This window comes from Mustelus asterias, chromosome 20, assembly GCF_964213995.1.
Source record: "Mustelus asterias chromosome 20, sMusAst1.hap1.1, whole genome shotgun sequence".
NCBI classification, from domain to species: domain Eukaryota; kingdom Metazoa; phylum Chordata; class Chondrichthyes; order Carcharhiniformes; family Triakidae; genus Mustelus; species Mustelus asterias.
Window position 1 is genome coordinate 78,353,680 of NC_135820.1, and position 19,917 is coordinate 78,373,596.

General features: G+C 46.6%; 1 protein-coding gene across 1 annotated transcript in view; it reads left to right on the forward strand.

Annotated features, from left to right (window-relative positions):
- The window catches only part of angpt4 (angiopoietin 4), an 89,495-nt gene that overhangs the window by 38,729 nt on the left and 30,849 nt on the right, over window positions 1-19,917 (forward strand). Inside the window, exons 3-5 of the mRNA XM_078236911.1 lie at window positions 645-800; window positions 6,006-6,127; window positions 16,418-16,650. Coding sequence (XP_078093037.1) covers window positions 645-800; window positions 6,006-6,127; window positions 16,418-16,650 — 511 coding nt within the window. The remainder of the gene's footprint in view (window positions 1-644; window positions 801-6,005; window positions 6,128-16,417; window positions 16,651-19,917) is intronic.

Below are 19,917 nucleotides of genomic sequence, written 5' to 3' on the forward strand. Positions count from 1 at the left end.
TGAAGTAGGGGGGGGGGGAATTAAACCAGGTCAGGTCAGGGGTCAGGTCGTGGGGGGGAGGGATGGGGATTCCTGTGCAGGTGGAGGGGGCGGAGGGGAATACCATGTTGGGGGGCTGAATTGGGGGTGTGGGGGAGACCCCTGGGGGTCAGGAGTATGGGATGTCCCATGCAAGGATTGACCTGGGTATTTAAAATAGTTACACTGAAGTTAGAAGAGGTTTTATTTCTTTGAACTTTTTCAGAGTAACTAATTAGCAATAACATTCACAGAACCAGCCAAAGTTGGCAATTTAAGATGTTTTGATGGATGATTAGCCAGAGGAAGTTAGTGCAAATGCTTACCCCTTCTTACCCCTAAAACCTAACACTGGGAAGCCAGGAGGTTACAAGTCATTGTTGTGCATTTGAGGGGCAAATGGAGCCTTGGTTTAATGCCCCATCCGTAGTCAGTAGTGCTGGCAGTGCAGCAATCCCCCGGCCCCTTGCTAAATTATCAGCCGAGATTACATGTTTGGTGAGGATTGAAAACTGAGAGCTGGCCAGCTCAGAGCGGAGAGTGCAATCCACTGAAACACAGCCTGCAGAGTTTCCCACAAACTCCTAAAACGATGCCTCCAATTTTCCTTTTTTATTCTCTAACAGCTTGAAAGTTACATCCAGGATAACATCAAATCTGAGATGGCGCAGATACAGCAGAACGCTGTGCAGAATCACACTGAGGCCATGCTGGAGATTGGCACCAACCTCCTGAGCCAGACAGCGGAACAGACCCGCAAGCTGACTGACGTTGAGGCACAGGTACGTTAGCGCGTCACACTCACAGCTCTCTGCAAAATCTCTGCTGCCCAAGTTCTCACCTGATGAAGGAGCAGCGCTTGTGATACCAAATAAACCTGTTGGACTTTAATCTGGCGTTGTGAGACTTCTTATTGTGTCCAAATTCCCCTTCACGGACAAGCCCCATTCACTCATCAACCTCCCACTCACTGACCTACACTGGCGTCTAGTCCAGTTTTACCATTTGACCACCATTAGCCACATATCCCTTGATGCCCTTAATAACAAAAGACAATCAATCTCTGTCTTCAGAATTTCAATAAGCCAGCAACCACAGCCTCTCGGGGATAGAATCCAGATTTCTCCTTTTCTTTGTGACCTACTTTAGCTCTCAATCCAGTAACAACTTGATTTTAAAATTCATGTCCTCCTGTTCAAAATCCTTCAGGGTCACACTCTTCCCTTTCCCTGGATCCACCACTGCATCCATCTGCTCTGCTCCAATTACAGCCTCAGTTCCATCACTCATCCATTAGTAGCTGTGTCTTCAACTGTCCAGGTCCCAACCTCCGGAATTTCCTCCCTAAACCCCTGTGCCTCCCCCCTCTCTTTCCGCGTTTATGGCACTTCTTAAATCCTACCTCTTTGACTTGCCCGCACACAGCCTTATCTGGCCGTGTCAGATTTTGTCTACAACACAAAAATGAAGTGTTAGCCTGCTTCAGTCAAAGAGCCGTACCGTTAGTGCCACTTGCTCTGCTCTCAGAGTTTCATACTATTGACAATGTTCCCTTTTCTTTTTTTTTAAGAATCCCTACAGTGCAGAAGGAGGCCATTCAGCCCATTGAGTCTGCACCAACCACAATCCCATCCAGACCCTATCCCCATAACCCCATGCGTTTATCCTGCTAATCCCCCTGACACTAAGTGCAGGCCAATCAACCTAACCCGCACATCTTTGGACTGTGGGAGGAAACTGGAGCACCCGGAGGAAACCCATGCAGACACGGGGAGAATGTGCAAACTCCACACCGACAGTGACCCAAGCCGGGAATCGAACACAGGTCCCTGGCGCTGTGAGGCAGCAGTGCTAACCACTGTGCCGCCCCAATTCCTTGTCAAAAGATACTATTGAATCAGCTTCTGCTGAGGAAGATAATTGACTCCCTCCTTTATAAAATGGCTGCAGTTGAAAAGAGTTTGATTGACGGCAAAATGCTTTGGGATGTGCGGAGGTTTTTTGGTTGACAAGGGGGGGTCAAGGGTTATTGTGGGCAGGCAGGGAAGTGGAGTTAAGAAAATTAAGAAAACAATCAGATCAGTGTTGTGATCTCAGTGGAGGCCAGTCATTTTTAAAAAGAAACTCAAACACCCAATTATTAACTGGAAGAATTACACCACAAGAGTTCTTGTTTTAAACAGAAACTTTTACCAGATCAGAGTGAAACAAGACAAATATGATTAACCGAACACAATATTTTGTAGATGTTAATTTGTTTGATAGTATGGGACTTGAGTATTGCTGAAAAAAGAGACATGTCGAAGCTTTTCATCTTGCACTCATCAGGACATGGCAGCACCTCTACCAATCAGAAATTACTTGCCAACCAATTAGCACTTTTTTCTCATACAGTATAAATTGTTGTTCTCTCTTATATGGGTATTCTTACAAAGTGTCCTGATGAGTGCAGGATCGAAAGCTTCAACAGGTCTGTTTTTTCAGCAATATACACTTATTGATTAGGCCTGAAAATCTCAACAGATCATTTCCAGGTCTACTTTTATTCCCATCCAAGATTCTCATCAACTGCTCCTTGTAACAGGTTCCACGTTCTAACCACTCTCTAGGTAAAGGAGTTCCCCGAGGATCACAGGAACAGAATAAGGCTATTTAGCCAATTGAATCTGTTCCACCATTCAATGTCTGACTGGTTTATCAGTTCCCTCCTCCTCTTTTTGTCTTAAGTAGTTTTATTTTGTTGCTGATTCCATGTCACCGTGTCAGCCTCCCTGGTACGTACTGAAGCTAAATAAATATTTCCGATTTCCACCAGTTTTTGTCTTTACCTGGGAGTTTATTGTGTCCCTTAGTCACTCTCTCCCTGTCCTGATTTTTCTTTTGTTATCTGTGTGTTTGTAGAATATTTTCTTTCTTTTGATATCTTTGATCATTTAATTTTACCTTCTCTTTTTGACCTCTAACCGTCCTGCATTCCATTTTATTATTCTTTCCTCTCTTGTCGCTCGTATATAACTTTTTCTTTAATTAGCTTTGTCCTTTATTCATCCATGGTGTGTCATTACTGGTCAGTTTGTTCCAGTGTTTTAGTGACACAGAGTCAGAGAGTCATAGAGGTTTACAGCATAGAAACAGGCCCTTTGGCCCAACTTGTCCATGCCGCCCTTTTTTTAAACCCCTAAGCGAGTCCCAATTGCCTGTGTTTGCCCCATATCCCTCTATACCCATCTTACCCATGTAACTGTCTAAACGCTTTTTAAAAGACAAATTGTACCCGCCTCTACTACTGCCTCTGGCAGCTTGTTCCAGACACTCACCAATCTCTGTGTAAAAAAATTGCCCCTCTGGACCCTTTTGTACCTCTCCCCTCTCACCTTAAATCTATGCCCTCTAGTTTTAGACTCCCCTACCTTTGGGAAAAAATATTGACTATCTAGCTGATCTGTCCCTCATTATTTTATAGACCTCTATAAGATCGCCCCTCAGCCTCCTACGCTCCAGAGAAAAAAGTCCCAATCTATTCAGCCTCTCCTTATAGCTCAAACCGTCAAGTTCCAATAACATCTTAATAAATCTTTTCTGCATTCTTTCTAGTTTAATAATATCCTTTCTATAATAGGGTGACCAGAACTGTACACAGTATTCCTAGTGTGACCTTACCAATGTCTTGTACAGCTTCAGCGTCCCAACTCCTGTATTCAATGTTCTGATCAATGAAACCAAGCATGTTGAATGTCTTCTTCACCACTCTGTTCACCTGTGACTCCACTTTCAATGAGCTATATACCTATACCCCTCGATCTCTTTGTTCTATAACTCTCCCCAACATCCTACCATTAACAGAGTAAGTCCTGCCCTGGTTCGATCTACCAAAGTGCATCACCTCACATTACTATTTTAAATCTTTCCCATCGTTGTTCCATTTCTTTATCGCTAGTCCCCTTTTCCACTTCTTTTTTTCCCTGGTTCCATTCTCACCCCCTTAAAATTAGCTTATTCTTTCCATGTTCTTACTTTTTTCTTTGCCTTACGGACATCCTTCTTAATCTTAAAACTACATTATGAGAGAACAGAGCTCAAAGTATTTTTTGAACTACATTCTGTTGCCAAAGATCAGATCGCTGCTTTGATAGTACTCCGGGCCCGGCGTTAGATTTTATTGACTTTATTCCAAATCCTTTGATCTGTTTTATTCAACTGAAACTGCTCTCTGTGCTGGAGCAAGGTTCCCGTTGATAGACCTGCCCTGCTGGATTGCAGTCGATGCTGAGGTACAGACAGTTTGCCACTGAGTTCCTGCATCGAATCATAGAAACATAGCAGGAGTAGGCCATTCGGCCCTTCGAGCCTGCTCCGCCATTCATAGAATCATAGAAGAATCATAGAAACCCTACAGTGCAGAAGGAGGCCATTCGGCCCATCGAGTCTGCACCGACCACAATCCCACCTAGGCCCTACCCCCACATATTTTACCCGCTAATCCCTCTAACCTACACATCCCAGGACTCTAAGGGGCAATTTTTAACCTGGCCAATCAACCTAACCCGCACATCTTTGGACTGTGGGAGGAAACCGGAGCACCCGGAGGAAACCCACGCAGACACGAGGAGAATGTGCAAACTCCACACAGACAGTGACCCGAGCCGGGAATTGAACCCGGGACCCTGGAGCTGTGAAGCAGCAGTGCTAACCACTGTGCTACCGTGCCGCCCATTCATTTTGATCATGGCTGATGGTCAAATTCAACATCCTGATTCCGCCATTCCCCCGTATCCCTTGATCCCTTTAGCCCCAAGAGCTATAGCTGATTTCTTCTTGAAATCACAATAATTGAAAAAAAGAGACGTGTTGAAGCCCAAATTCTCCTTGCCCAGGATCCTGGACTTACCTGGCTCCAGGGATCCACAGGACCTTCTTCCTCTTCTCTATGACTTTGTTAGCATTCGATTCAGGTTATTCCAATGCTGTCCTTCTGTCTCTCACTTTGTACTTTCCAGAAACTCGAATTTGTCCAAATTCTGGCCAAAATGTGCCAAAGGAACAATATTAGTAACAAACGTGAATCTAACGGAATTCCTAAATGGGAAAATGCTTAGGAAATCAGAAACACAAAGGGACTTGGGAGTCCATGTTCAAGATTCTCTTAAGGTTAACGTGCAGGTTCAGTCGGCAGTTAGGAAGGCAAATGCAATGTTAGCATTCATGTCGAGAGGACTAGAATACAAGAGCAGGGATGTACTTCTGAGGCTGTATATGGCTCTGGGCAGACCCCATTTGGAGTATTATGAGCAGTTTTGGACCCCGTATCTAAGGAAGGATATGCTGACCTTGGAAAGGGTCCAGAGGAGGTTCACAAGAATGATCCCTGGAATGAAGAGCTTGTCATATGAGAAACGGTTGAGGACTCTGGGTCTGTACTCATTGGAGTTTAGAAGAATGAGGGGGGATCTTATTGAAACTTACAGGATACTGCGAGGCCTGGATCGAGTGGACGTGGAGAGGATGTTTTCACTAGTAGGAAAAACTAGAACCAGAGGGTACAACCTCCGGCTAAAGGACGATCATTTAAAACAGAGATGAGGAGAAATTTCTTCAGCCAGAGAGTGGTGAATCTGTGGAACTCTTTGCCGCAGAAGGCTGTGGAGGCCAGGTCATTGAGTGTCTTTAAGACAGAGATAGATAGGTTCTTGATTAATAAGGAGATCAGGTGTTATGGGGAAAAGGCAGGAGAATGGGGATGAGAAAAATATCAGCCATGATTGAATGGCGGAGCAGACTCGATGGGCCGAGTGGCCTAATTCTGCTCCAATGTCTTATGGTCTTATGGAAGCATTACTCCAATTGTGCGGATGGAGATCAGCATGAAGGGAGTGGGGAACAAGTCAACAGAGCGGTCATTGAAGTAAAACGACACAATGAACCTGTTCCCCTCCACCCCCCTCTCACCACACGATTCTAAATCACAAACTGTGCCGTTTCTTTCACAGGTTTTGAACCAGACTTCAAGAATTGAAATTCAATTGTTGGAGAATTCCCTCTCCACCAACAAGCTGGAGAAACAGCTGATGCTGCAAACCAATGAGATCAGCAAAATTCACGAGAGGAATCGGTAAGGCGCCCGTGTTGTGACTGTTTCTCGGCCACACCATGCGCAGGTGTATCAGCCATGATTGAATGGCGGAGCTGACTCGATGGGCCGAGTGGCCTAATTCTGCTCCTATGTCTTATGGTCAAGGCTGACAGTTTGATGCTTTGTTGCAACGAGAGATGCTGCATTAATTAGGAATGGAGAAGCGGGTTAAGTGGAAAATCTTTGCAATGCTGAACAGAAGCTCCTGAGCTGGAATTCCCTGAGGCGGACACATAACTCGCAAACCCATTGTTCAATCCAACTGCCCCTTGAATAATTCCAGAACGTGGCCTCCACCCCCACCCCCACAATCTGGAAAGCACCTACATTTCTATAGCCCCTTTTCCGACTTCAAGGGGCCCCAAAGCATTGTCGAGTTTTGAAATACTTTAGATTTTTTTCTCCTGATTCATGCAATAAGAGCGTCGCTGTCTGGACCAACATTTTTTGCCATCTCTAATTGCCCTTGAGAAGGTGGTGGTGAGCTGCCTTCTTAAACCCGCTGCAATCCATGTAGTGTAGGTACATCCAGAGTGCTGTTAGGGAGGAGGTTCAAGGACCTAGCAACGATGAAGGAATGGCGATATAGAGCCAAGTTGGAGAGAAGTCACTCTTGGTGATGTTTCCAGGTGCTTGCTGGTGTTGTAATATTAGGAAAACATGCCAGCCAGCGAAGGGGGGTGGGTGGAGGGGGTCACAGCGTTTTCCTGGGGTTTAACCTTCAATTCCTCGGATGTCCAGGACAATCCTGGAGGGTTGGTAACCAGACACATACACACAGCATTGTTAACATTACCTGGGAAACCAGTTGGCAGTAATCCATCCACACAGGATAACTCAGGCCGTTGTCGCCGGTGAGATTTCCTGTTTAGACTGTGGAGTGAGAGAGGGGCTTTCAAATATTAGCACAGCTTTAAAACTAAAGCTGCCCTGCCCCAGCTGCTGGTGACTGGGTGATAGTTCACGCCTGTATGGTTTTGTTATAGTTGCCTCGTAAATCACGAGCTATGGGGAGTGAAAGTATCATTCAGGGCTCACTGAATAAAAATAATCATTTGTTCAGCAAACGCAAACAAACTCAAACATATAGTGCAAGGGACCAGACCATAATAACAAGCACCAGGACAAAGACACCAAGGCAGTGATGGCTTTTACTGGTTGAGGGACTTCAGTGTGGTGAATTATATAAACTGCAATCTTCCCACCAAAGGCGGATAAAGTGGGATTCTTTTGACCTGTCCTAGCTGGTCTTGCAAATCTCCCCCCGTAAGAAATTGCCCAGAATTTCTTGCCCATCTCTATTAGAGTCGCTGAGCTGGATCTCCAACAGACAATTTGTGCACAGATCCCACACTGCGGTGATGACCAGATTAACTAGTTTTTAAGTGCTGTTGGCATCAACACAAGGGAAAACTGTTCTGTAATCGTCCCTCTGATCTGTGGACTGTAAGCGTAGTACTTAGTTATTGGACAGACGGAAACAGTGGAGTGAGTCATCCACTGTGATGAGTGCTTGTAAATACACTGTTTAAGTAGACTGCATTGGGATACCTTTGAACTTGTGTACTGTTTGAAATGATAATTGAAACTTGTATATCTGACGTGCTAAGTGTAATTTTACATGATGTAAATTTTAAATTTAAACTAATTTTTAAACTTATTAAATTTAAACCCTGGCCCTCACTTAAAACTTGTTCATTAACATTACATCGAAACAGGTTACAGAGTAGGCTCGGTGCTCTGAGCACAGTGTTCCAACCTCCCTCTCGAGAGAGAGAGAGAGAGAGAGAGTTGTATAGATGCCATTTCTTAACTTAGCCAGTCACGGGCCAGAATTCTTCGGCCGTTCACTCCCTGCCGCTGCTGCCAGCGAGAATGGAGAATTTGGTGCTCAGCCAAATCTCTATAACCCGCAGCGGGTCTGGAGAATCCCAGCCACGGGCAAGGTTGAAGAATCCGGCCCTGTATGGATGAGTAAAGAGTGAAATGTCTATGGATGAGTCAGTGTGAGTGTGTTTGTATGAGTGTGTGTGAGTGTGTATCTGTATGTGTGTGTGTGTGTGTATGTGTGTATATATGTGTTCCTGTGCGTCTTTGTATCTGTGTGTGTGTGTGTATGTGTATACATGTGTTCCTGTGTATTTGTGTGTATGTGTATATGTGTGTTCCTATGTGTCTGTGTGTGTGCGTGTGTGTGTGCGAGACTGTGTGAGTGTGAGTGCAAGAATGCATGTGTGTGTGTGTGTGAGACTGTGTGTGTGTGTGTGTGACTGTGTGTGTGTGTGTGTGTGAGACTGTGTGTGTGTGTGTGTGACTGTGTGTGTGTGTGTGTGACTGTGTGTGTGTGTGCAAGACTGTGTGTGCGTGTGTGTGTGTGAGACTGTGTGTGTGTGTGCAAGACTGTGTGTGCGTGTGTGTGTGAGACTGTGTGTGTGTATGTGTGCAAGACTGTGTGTGCGTGTGTGTGTGTGAGACTGTGTGTGTGTGTGTCTGTGTGTGCGAGACTGTGTGTGTGTGAGACTGTGTGTGAGACTGTGTGTGTGTGTGTCTGTGTGTGCGAGACTGTGTGTGTGTGTGTGAGACTGTGTGTGAGACTGTGTGTGTGTGCAAGACTGTGTGTGCGTATGTGTGTGAGACTGTGTGTGTGTGTGCAAGACTGTGTGTGCGTGTGTGTGTGAGACTGTGTGTGTGTGTGTGTGTGTGTGCAAGACTGTGCGTGCGTGAGTGTGTGTGCAAGACTGTGTGTGCGTGTGTGTGTGTGAGACTGTGTGTCTGTGTGTGCGAGACTGTGTGTGTGTGAGACTGTGTGTGAGACTGTGTGTGTGTGTGTCTGTGTGTGCGAGACTGTGTGTGCGTGTGTGTGAGACTGTGTGTGCGTGTGTGTGAGACTGTGTGTGCGTGTGTGCAAGAGTGCGTGTGTCTGTGTGTGTGTGCATGAAACTGTGCATGTGTGTGTGTGAGACTGTGTGTGCGTGCGTGTGTGTGTGCAAGACTGTGTGTGCGTATGTGTGTGAGACTGTGTGTGTGTCTGTGTGTGCGAGACTGTGTGTGCGTGTGTGTGTGAGACTGTGTGTGTGTGCGTGTGTGTGTGTGAGACTGTGTGCGTGTGTGTGCAAGAGTGCGTGTGTCTGTGTGCGTGAGACTGTGTGCATGTGTGTGTGTGTGAGAGACTGTGTGTGAGAGTGTGTGTGTGTGTGTGTGTGAGACTGCGTTTATATATGTGTGTACATTGTGTGTGGGGATTTTTTTAGGAGGGTGTCTCTCAATTATGCAGTTTGTTCTAACCATGTTGCGCTTGTCTGGACAGGCTGTATATTTCTGAATTTGACCTGAATTCTATGTCTGTAAGTCCTTGTCCCTCACTCTGTCCGACAGACTCACAGAAACCTTTGTGCCTTGTTGGTGTGAAGGTTCTGGATACAATGAGGCTTGTAGTAAACGAGGGTCGAAATTATTCCATTTGTACCTCAGCTGATAAGATCTAATGACAACTCCTGACTTCAGTCTGTGCTGTTCCAGAGCCATTGTAAAAATCCAGTCATTATCCTGACCTGCATGAGCCCTCGGAACATTTAAAATGTTCTTAAATGGGTGCCAAAGTTGTAAGGATCAGTCCGAGGAGTGGAAGTGAAATGAGTTTGATTAATGAGGGAGCTGTGTGTGTGATTCTTCTGGGGCTTGTTGTCAAACCCAATTAACCAGAATTGCTGCCAAAATTTTCACTGGGAGTTACACACCCCTAAAGGTCGTGGGGTCACGATTTGACTCACTGATCTGAAATGAGGCCCATGGAACATGCCCCATTTGTCAACATTTCTACAATTAGGGCAATCTGTTATTATCTGTGTATACAATAAGAGACCCGAAGGCTCACAGAGTGTGGAGAAGGAATCGGGAAGTAAGCTTTGACAAAGGGTCATCTGGACTCGAAACGTCAGCTCTTTTCTCTCCTTACAGATGCTGCCAGACCTGCTGAGATTTTCCAGCATTTTCTCTTTTGGAGTCAGTAAGTAAAATGGGACAAACAATATGAAGAATGGATATGTCAGGAGATACTGGATAGGTGCAGGAAATATAGGGTTGTTGTAGTGGGAGACTTCAATTTCCCTGGTATAGACTGGAAATCGCTGAGGGCAGGGACTCTGGATGGGGAGGAATTTGTAAAATGTGTACAGGAGGGTTCGTTGGAACAATATGTGGACAGCCCGACTAGAGAGGGGGCTATACTGGACCTGGTACTGGGGAATGAGCCCGGTCAGGTCTTCAAAGTTTTGGTTGGGGAACATGTGGCAAATAGTGACCACAATTCTGTTAGCTTTAGGATAGTGATAGAAAAGGATGAGTGGTGTCCCAAGGGTAAGGTGTTGGATTGGGGGAAGGCTAACTTTATTGGGATCAGGCAGAAATTGGCAGCTCTTGATTGGGAGAGGCTGTTTGAGGGTAAATCCACATCTGGTATGTGGCAGTCTTTTAAGGAACGGTTGTTAGGGCTACAGGACAAGCATGTGCCTGTAAAAAAGAAGGATAGGAAGGGTAGGATTAGGGAACCGTGGATAACCAGGGAAATTGAGGGACTGGTCAAAAGGAAAAGAGAGGTGTATGTTAGGTCCAATCAGCTAAAAACGGAGGGAGCTCTGGAGGAGTACAATGAAAGTAGGAAAATACTCAAACGGGGAATTAGAAGAGCAAAAAGGGGTCACGAAATGTTCTTGGCAGACAGGATTAAGGAGAATCCCAAGGCATTTTATTCATACGTTAGGAACAAAAGGGTTGTTAGGGAAAAAATCGGACCTCTCAGGGACAAAAGTGGGGACTTATGCTTGGAGCCCAAAGAGGTAGGGGAGATCCTAAATGAATACTTTGCGTCGGTATTCACAAAGGAGAGGGATGTGTTGACTGGGAGTGTCTCGGAGGGGAGTGTTGAACCGTTGGAGAAAATCTCCATTACAAAGGAGGAAGTGTTAGGTTTGTTAGAGAATATAAAGACTGACAAATCCCCAGGGCCTGATGGAATCTATCCAAGGCTGCTCAGGGAGACGAGAGGTGAAATCGTTGGGCCTCTGACGCAAATCTTTGTCTCGTCACTGGACACAGGTGAGGTCCCAGAGGATTGGAGGATAGCCAATGTGGTCCCGTTATTTAAGAAGGGTAGGAAGGATAACCCGGGTAATTATAGGCCGGTGAGCTTGACGTCCGTGGTTGGGAAGTTGTTGGAGAAGATTCTTAAAGATAGGATGTATGCGCATTTAGAAAGGAATAAACTCATTAACGATAGTCAACATGGTTTTGTGAGAGGGAGGTCATGCCTCACTAACCTGGTGGTGTTTTTTGAAGAAGTGACCAAAATGGTTGACGAAGGAAGGGCCGTGGATGTTGTCTATATGGACTTTAGTAAAGCGTTTGACAAAGTCCCTCATGGTAGGCTAGTGAAAAAGGTTGGATCCCATGGGATAAAGGGGGAGGTAGCTAGATGGGTGGAGAACTGGCTTGGTCATAGAAGACAGAGGGTGGTAGTGGAAGGGTCTTTTTCCGGCTGGAGGCCTGTGACTAGTGGTGTACCGCAGGGCTCTGTATTGGGACCTCTGCTGTTTGTGATTTATATAAATTATCTGGAAGAAGGAGTAACTGGGGTGATCAGTAAGTTTGCAGACGACACAAAACTGGCAGGACTTGCAGATAGTGAGAAACATTGTCAGAGGCTACAGAAGGATATAGAAGGCTGGAAATTTGGGCAAGGAAATGGCAGATGGAGTTCAATCCTGATAAATGCGAAGTGATGCATTTTACATAGAACATAGAACATAGAAAGCCACAGCACAAACAGGCCCTTCGGCCCACAAGTTGCGCCGATCACATCCCCACCTCTAGGCCTATCTATAGCCCTCAATCCCATTAAATCCCATGTACTCATCCAGAAGTCTCTTAAAAGACCCCAATGAGTTTGCCTCCACCACCACCGACGTCAGCCGATTCCACTCACCCACCACCCTCTGAGTGAAAAACTTACCCCTGACATCTCCTCTGTACCTACCCCCCAGCACCTTAAACCTGTGTCCTCTCGTAGCAACCATTTCAGCCCTTGGAAATAGCCTCTGAGAGTCTACCCTATCCAGACCTCTCAACATCTTGTAAACCTCTATCAGGTCACCTCTCATCCTTCGTCTCTCCAGGGAGAAGAGACCAAGCTCCCTCAACCTATCCTCATAAGGCATGCCCCCCAATCCAGGCAACATCCTTGTAAATCTCCTCTGCACCCTTTCAATGGCTTCAACATCTTTCCTGTAATGAGGTGACCAGAACTGCGCGCAGTACTCCAAGTGGGGTCTAATCAGGGTCCTATAAAGCTGCAGCATTATCTCCCGACTCCTAAACTCAATCCCTCGATTAATGAAGGCCAGTACGCCGTACGCCTTCTTGACCGCATCCTCCACCTGCGAGGCCGATTTAAGAGTCCTATGGACCCGGACCCCAAGGTCCTTCTGATCCTCTACACTGCTAAGAATGGTACCCTTCATATTATACTGCTGCTTCATCCCATTGGATCTGCCAAAATGGATCACCACACACTTATCCGGGTTGAAGTCCATCTGCCACTTCTCCGCCCAGTCTTGCATTCTATCTATGTCTCGCTGCAACTTCTGACATCCCTCCAAACTATCCACAACACCACCTACCTTGGTGTCGTCAGCAAACTTACCAACCCATCCCTCCACTTCCTCATCCAGGTCATTTATGAAAATGACAAACAGCAAGGGTCCCAGAACAGATCCCTGGGGCACTCCACTGGTCACTGACCTCCATGCAGAGAAAGACCCCTCCACAGCCACTCTCTGCCTTCTGCAGGCAAGCCAGTTCTGGATCCACAAGGCAACAGCCCCTTGGATCCCATGCCCTCTCACTTTCTCAAGAAGTCTTGCATGGGGGACCTTATCGAATTTTGGTGGGAATAATGTAAGGAGGAGCTACACGATAAATGGAAGAACCATAAAGGGTGTAGAGACGCAGAGGGACCTGGGTGTGCAAGTCCACAGATCTTTGAAGGTGACGTCACAGGTGGAGAAGGTGGTGAAGAAGGCATATGGCATGCTTGCCTTTATAGGACGGGGCATAGAGTATAAAAGTTGGGGTCTGATGTTGCAGATGTATAGAACGTTGGTTCGGCCGCATTTGGAATACTGCGTCCAGTTCTGGTCGCCACACTACCAGAAGGACGTGGAGGCTTTGGAGAGAGTACAGAGGAGGTTTACCAGGATGTTGCCTGGTATGGAGGAGCTTGGTTATGAGGAGAGATTGGGGAAACTGGGGTTGTTCTCCTTGGAAAGACGGAGGATGAGGGGAGACTTAATAGAGGTGTATAAAATTATGAAAGGCATAGATAGGGTGAACGGTGGGAAGCTTTTCCCCGGGTCGGTGGTGACGTTCACGAGGGGTCATAGGTTCAAGGTGAAGGGGGGGAGGTTTAACACAGATATCAGAAGGACATATTTCACACAGAGGGTCGTGGGGGCCTGGAATGTGTTGCCGGGCAAGGTGGTGGAGGCGGACACACTGGGAACGTTTAAGACTTATCTAGACAGCTATATGAACGGAGTGGGAATGGAGGGATACAAAAGAGTGGTCTAGTTTGGACCAGGGAGCGGCGCGGGCTAATTGTTCCTTGTTTCTCGTGGAAGTGGAAATGACTAGGGTTGGGAAGCATTTTCCGATCAGGGCCATTGTGATCTCCTGGACTCGTTTCGATCGCCTCAGGGGGTCGGAGAGGAATTTCCCAGATTTTTTTTTCCCCATATTGGCCCTGGGGTTTTTCACTCTGGGTTTTCGCCTCTCCCTGGAGATCACATGGTCTGGAATGGGGGGGTGGGGGTGAGTTAATAGGTTGTAATGAACAAAGCATCGTAGCTGTGGGGGACAGCTCGGTGGATAGGATATTGGTATGTAGATAGGCTGGAAAATTGGGCGGGGATCCTGGATTCAGGATTCAATCCTGGACCGGGGAGCGGCGCGGGCTTGGAGGGCCGAAGGGCCTGTTCCTGTGCTGTATTGTTCTTTGTTCTTTGTTCTTTGTATGGAATGACCCAGGGTAGATCCATTCGGCCCATTGTGCTTGTGCTAGCCTTTTGAAGGATTGTCAAACTAATCCTCCAGTCTGCTGCTCTTCCCCCATAGGCCTGCACATTTTTCCTTTTCAAGCAGGTATCCAATTTCTTTTTGAAAGTTGTTATTGAACCTGCTTCCTCCGCACCGTCAGGCTGTACATTCAGGTTATAACAACTCACCGTGTACAAACAAAATCCCCTCACCCATCAATCTGCTTCTTTAGCCAATTATCACAAATCTGTGCCTACTGGTTAGCGAGCCGCCTGCCAGTGTAAACACTTTCTCCCTATTCACTCCATCGAAACCCTCATCATTTGGATGTGGGAAATAGGAGCAGGAGTAGGCCTTACTCCTGCTCCCCCATTCAATATGATTATAGATAATCTGTCTCAATTCTACCTGCGCCCATATCCCCTAATTCCCTTAGAACCCAAAAATCTCTGGAACATACTCAACAATTGAGCATCAACCTCCATCTGGGGATGGAGATCTCCAAAGATTTACAGTGAAGAAATCTCCCTCACCTCAGGCCAAAATGGCTGCTCCTTTATCCTGAGACTCTTCCAACTAGTCCTGGATTCCCCAGCCTCTCAGCATCTACCCTGCCAAACCCTCTCAAAACTGTATGTGGCGGAGAACACCGGCCTCTATTAAACTTTCCCTTCACTTTCTGAGAATGTCTTAAAAATACAGAGGCTCTAATTGGAAGATTTCCTGATTTGCTGTATTTATACAGTTACTCTGGGCCCATCAGCTCATCCTGATGTTTGACTCCACTTCCATTGGCAAATCAAACTAAGTTTGGATGGTGTCATCTCACCTGTAGCAGCTTTTGTTTTCCTCTCAGACTAAGGTTGCTCTGGACTCCAGTCATGGCTTTGTAACAGAACAGTACATTTTAATATTTAGCCAATCTGTAGATTCCTCATTTTGATAAAGTAGCTCTTTCAAGCTCACAAAAACAGAAAATGCTGGAAAATCTCAACAGATCTGACAGCATCTGTGGGGAGAGAATAGAGCCAACGTTTCAAGTCTAGATGACCCTACCTCAGAGCAGAGAACTACTTCAAGCTTATGGGACAATATAGATGGAGCGTATCAGTAGCCAACTCATGTTATCCAAGACAGTTGCCAGCATTCTCTGGCCTCCCTGCATCTCTCAGCCCCGAGAGGTAGCACACTGTTTGCTGGTGGTCGGATCTTCCGGTCCCGCCACTTTCAATGGGATTTCCCGTTGATTCTACCTCATGCGGCTGGAAACACTCAGCAGGGGTGCGCCCTGCGGGACCAGACAATCCCGCTGGAGTGAAGAGCTGGAAAATTGTGCCCAGTGAATCAATAGCCTTTTTTCCCCCAAAGGAAAATCCTACAGTGGAACCAGCTGCAAAAGGAAGTAATCACAGCTGTGTCACTTGGAATCTTCAAGACCCATCTCGAGATTATTTCCATTTCTTATAAATGATCATTTCTTTTTTATGATCAGGACTAGCCAGATTCACTCCCTCCACCACCAATGCTCGGTAGCAGCAATGACTACCATCTACAAAATGCACTGCAGGAACTCAGCAAGGTTCCTTCGGCAGCACCTTCCAAACCCACAACCACTACCATCTAGAAGGACAAGAGCAGCAGATTCCTGGGAACACCACTACCTGGAGGTTCCCCTCCAAGTCACTTACCATGCTGACTTGGAAATATATTGGCCATTCCTTCACTGTCGCTGGGTCAAAATCCTGGAACACCCTCCCTACCAGCACTGTGGATGTACCTACACCTCAGGAACTGCAGCGGTTCAAGAAGGCGGCTCACCACCACCTTCTCAAGGGCAATAAATACTGGCCAAGCCAGCCCACATCCTGTAAATTAATTCAATAAAGAATCTCAGCAGGTCATGCCTGGTTTAGCTCACACTAACCATATAAATGTTGGAGGATCGTCATGGTTAGTCTGTGATACCCTCAACACCCAAATCAGGAGCAGAAACTAAGAGATCAGCTTCTACATTTACTAACAATGTTTCAATTTTGATCTGAAATATATATTTAATGTGAAATTTATTACAAAATTCTCTGGCTTTTCCCATCGTTAAAGTTAAATGTCTGTTGGATATAGAAATGCGGTGAAACCTGGTCCGATTCATACAGGTGATTTTAACTGCCATGCCTTCCTCAGTCTTTTAGAGAGGAAAGTCTCTGACATCGAGGTCAAGCATCGCACTGAGCTGGGATCCATCCGGAAGGAGAAGGAGCTGCTCCAGCAGCTGGTCACCCACCAGATCAGCACCATCAGGGAACTGGAGAGACGCCTGCACTCAGCCAGCAGCAACAACAGCGGCCTCCAGCTCCAGCAGGCCCAGCTGGTTAACACCGTCCGCCTTCTCATCAACCTGGTCTCCCAGGGCAAAGGTAAAGGTCAGGGAGACAGGCACACTGTGACCATAAGACATAGGAGCAGAATTAGGCCACTCGGCCCATTGAGTCCACTCTGCCATTCAAGCATGGCTGATATTTTTCTCATCCCCATTCTCCTGCCTTTTCCCCATAACCCCTGATCCCCTTATTAATCAAGAACCTATCTGTTTCTGTCTTCAAGACACTCAATGACCTGGCCTCCACAGCCTTCTGCGGCAAAGAGTTCCACAGATTCACCACAGAACATCCCAAACTTAAACATATAGACTACCTCAGAACTTGCAAGCTGGATCCCAATACACAGTAAGGAGTCTCACAACACCAGGTTTAAGTCCAACAGGTTTACTTGGAATCACGAGCTTTCAGAGCACTGCTTCTTCATCAGGTGAGTGGAGGTTAGTTCACAAACACGGCATATATAGACAAAGACCCCAATACATAGAATCCCTACAGTCCAGAAGGAGGCTATTCGCCCACTGAGTCTGCACCGACTCTCTGATAGAGCATCTTACCCAGACCCCATCCCCGTAACCCCATGCATTTACCCCACTAATCTCCTAACCTATACATCTTGAGACACTAAGGGGCAATTTAACAGGCCAATCCACCAAATCCACACATCTTTGGACTGTGGGAGGAAACCGGAGCACACGAAGGAAACCCATGCAGACACGGGGAGAATGTGCAAACTCCGCACAGTCACCTAAGGCAGGAATCGAACCCCGGTCCCTGGAGATGTGAGGCAGCGGTGCTAACCACTGTGCCGCCCCATGAGGAAAACAACTTTGGAGACCCAAATGGAAAAGTCCGCCATCAACCAATTTTGACATTTGAGGGGAACAGTGTCAAATACTTTCAGGACAAGCAAGTGTGGTGCAAAAACCAAAGCCTCCACCCATCCCTCCACCACTGAGTTTCCATGCAGTATTTGCAATCAGTTACACAAATCGAGGCTTTGTCTAATGTCATACATGAGACAACATCAACCTACTCCATAACCAGGTCTGTTTGCTGTTTTTAACTTGCTGACCGTCAAAGCGACAGGAAAATCCATCATAAACGTCTTGTGTAAAACATTAAGACAGAGTTCGCCTGAATATGGAACTGAAACTCTTGTCATTCCTTTCTGAGCAAGAATGTTTAATCTAGTCGGGGGTCAAGTCCCAGTTTGCACTCTGTGTGTATCTTGGGGTTTGGCTCAAAACAGAAATTACATTCGAAAGAATTCCTCCGCAACAATTGCAAGATCAACAGTAAAGAGCCAGAACATAGCAACTCCAACAGCTTGTATTTATTACCACACACTCAGGCTGTTCACCCTCACTCCGAGGCTCCTGACATGATGCATTACCTTATCTAAATCATCGCCAAGAGATAACCTGGAGTCCAGCCACTGCCCTCATACAGTTAGGGCCTGTGGGTATCTCTGTTCGGCTGGTATGTTTCTCCCAGGTCCGAGCTTGCGATGAACTTCATTACAGGAAGGTCATTGTCTTAAAGATCAAAGGCATTAGAGAAAGCTGAGCTCATGAATCTCATTGTCAGAAGTAAGTGCTCTTTGAGACAGCCAGCTCTGGGCTCATGTGCTCTCCTGGACTGTTCTGTTTACCTGTGGGGCTGTAAAGGGATTTTGCAGCGTACTTGATCAGGTATTGGCCCTGGGTTTTTCTGTGTTTTTTAACCTTTCTGAGGAGATATCTGTGTGAGAGAGTGTGTGTGTGTGTGTGAGAGTGTGTGTGGGAGAGTGTATGTGTGTGGCGGGGGGGGGGCGGGGTGGTGTTGGTAGCTGGGGTGTTACGATTGGTGATAGAAAGTGTCTAGCCTGGATGCTTCAATCATAATGAGTGTGGGTCAGACTTGATCAGAGAGGGAGTTTTACAGCACAGAAAGAGACCCTTTGGCCCATCCTGTCTGTGCCATCCATCAAGCACCTATCTATTCTAATCCAATTTTCCAGCACTTGGTCCCTAGCCTTGTGTGCTTTGGCGTTTCAAGGGTTCATCCAAACGCTTCTTAAATATTGTGCATGTCCCTGTCCCTTTCAGACAGTGAGTTCCAGATTCCCACCACCAAATACACCCTCCAAAAGGTCCAAAATGTATGAGGTGCCGGAAACAGAATTCCCAACTGCAGTGACGAAAGTGAAGGAGCATGGGCAGATTTGCTTTCCTGTAACACCTTTTAGCACCACAGAACATCCCAAAGCACTTTCCAATCAATGGAGTACCTTCATCATGATGTGGAGATGCCGGCGTTGGACTGGGGTAAGCACAGTAAGAAGTCTCACAACACCAGGTTAAAGTCCAACAGGTTTATTTGGTAGCAAATACCATGAGCTTTCGGAACACAGCTCCTTCGTCAGATGGAGTGGATATCCACTCCATCTGACGAAGGAGCATTGCTCCGAAAGCTTATGGTATTTGCTACCAAATAAACCTGTTGGACTTTAACCTGGTGTTGTGAGACTTCTTACTGTGCGTACCTTCATCATGCAGACATTGTTATAATGTTGGACACATGACAGCCATTTTGTGCACAGCAAGATCCCACAAACAACAATGTGCCAATCATCAGATCCCTCTCTTTCGGTTGTGCTGCCTGTAGGATAAATAGTGACCTCGGGCATTGGGGAAAAATCCCTGCTCCTCTTCAATGGTCACAATCAGACAGGACGCAGACACCAGTTATCTCTTAAGCTACTGTTGTTGGCTCCAAATTTGGAAGTGGAAGAGTCCGCGTACCATTTCAGTCTCGCCCTCATGGAACACTGGGCACTGTCTCTCTAAGTGCTGTCTCAGAGCTGTGTGACTAAGGAGCTGTCAGTTGCTTGTCTCCAGCCAGCTGCTGGAACATAAAGGAAATGCCATTGCTGTGTGGATCTGGCAAGTCAAACTCACTCAGAATGCTGATTTTTACACCCAGCGAGCATTAACCAGGGAACTCTGTCTTTGTGCATGCACAGTGGTCAGGGATGGAGAGGGCCCCTCGCCCCAAAAACACCTGAAACCTTCACTTGATGGGTTGAATTTTATAGATGCCACCACAAGGTTGGGGACATGTAAAATATGACAGGAGGCAAATCCAGCACCTCCCACCCACCCCAACCCGTTCCCCATTAGACAGTGACAAACACAAAAGGCTTGTATTTACACAACTTGCCAACTTTGGTAAGAGGTATTCCCGGAGGATTTATCGCATGATCTCCCTCTGCCCCACCTTCCACCCTTCAGCCAATGGTCACCCGGCTAGTCCATTCCCATG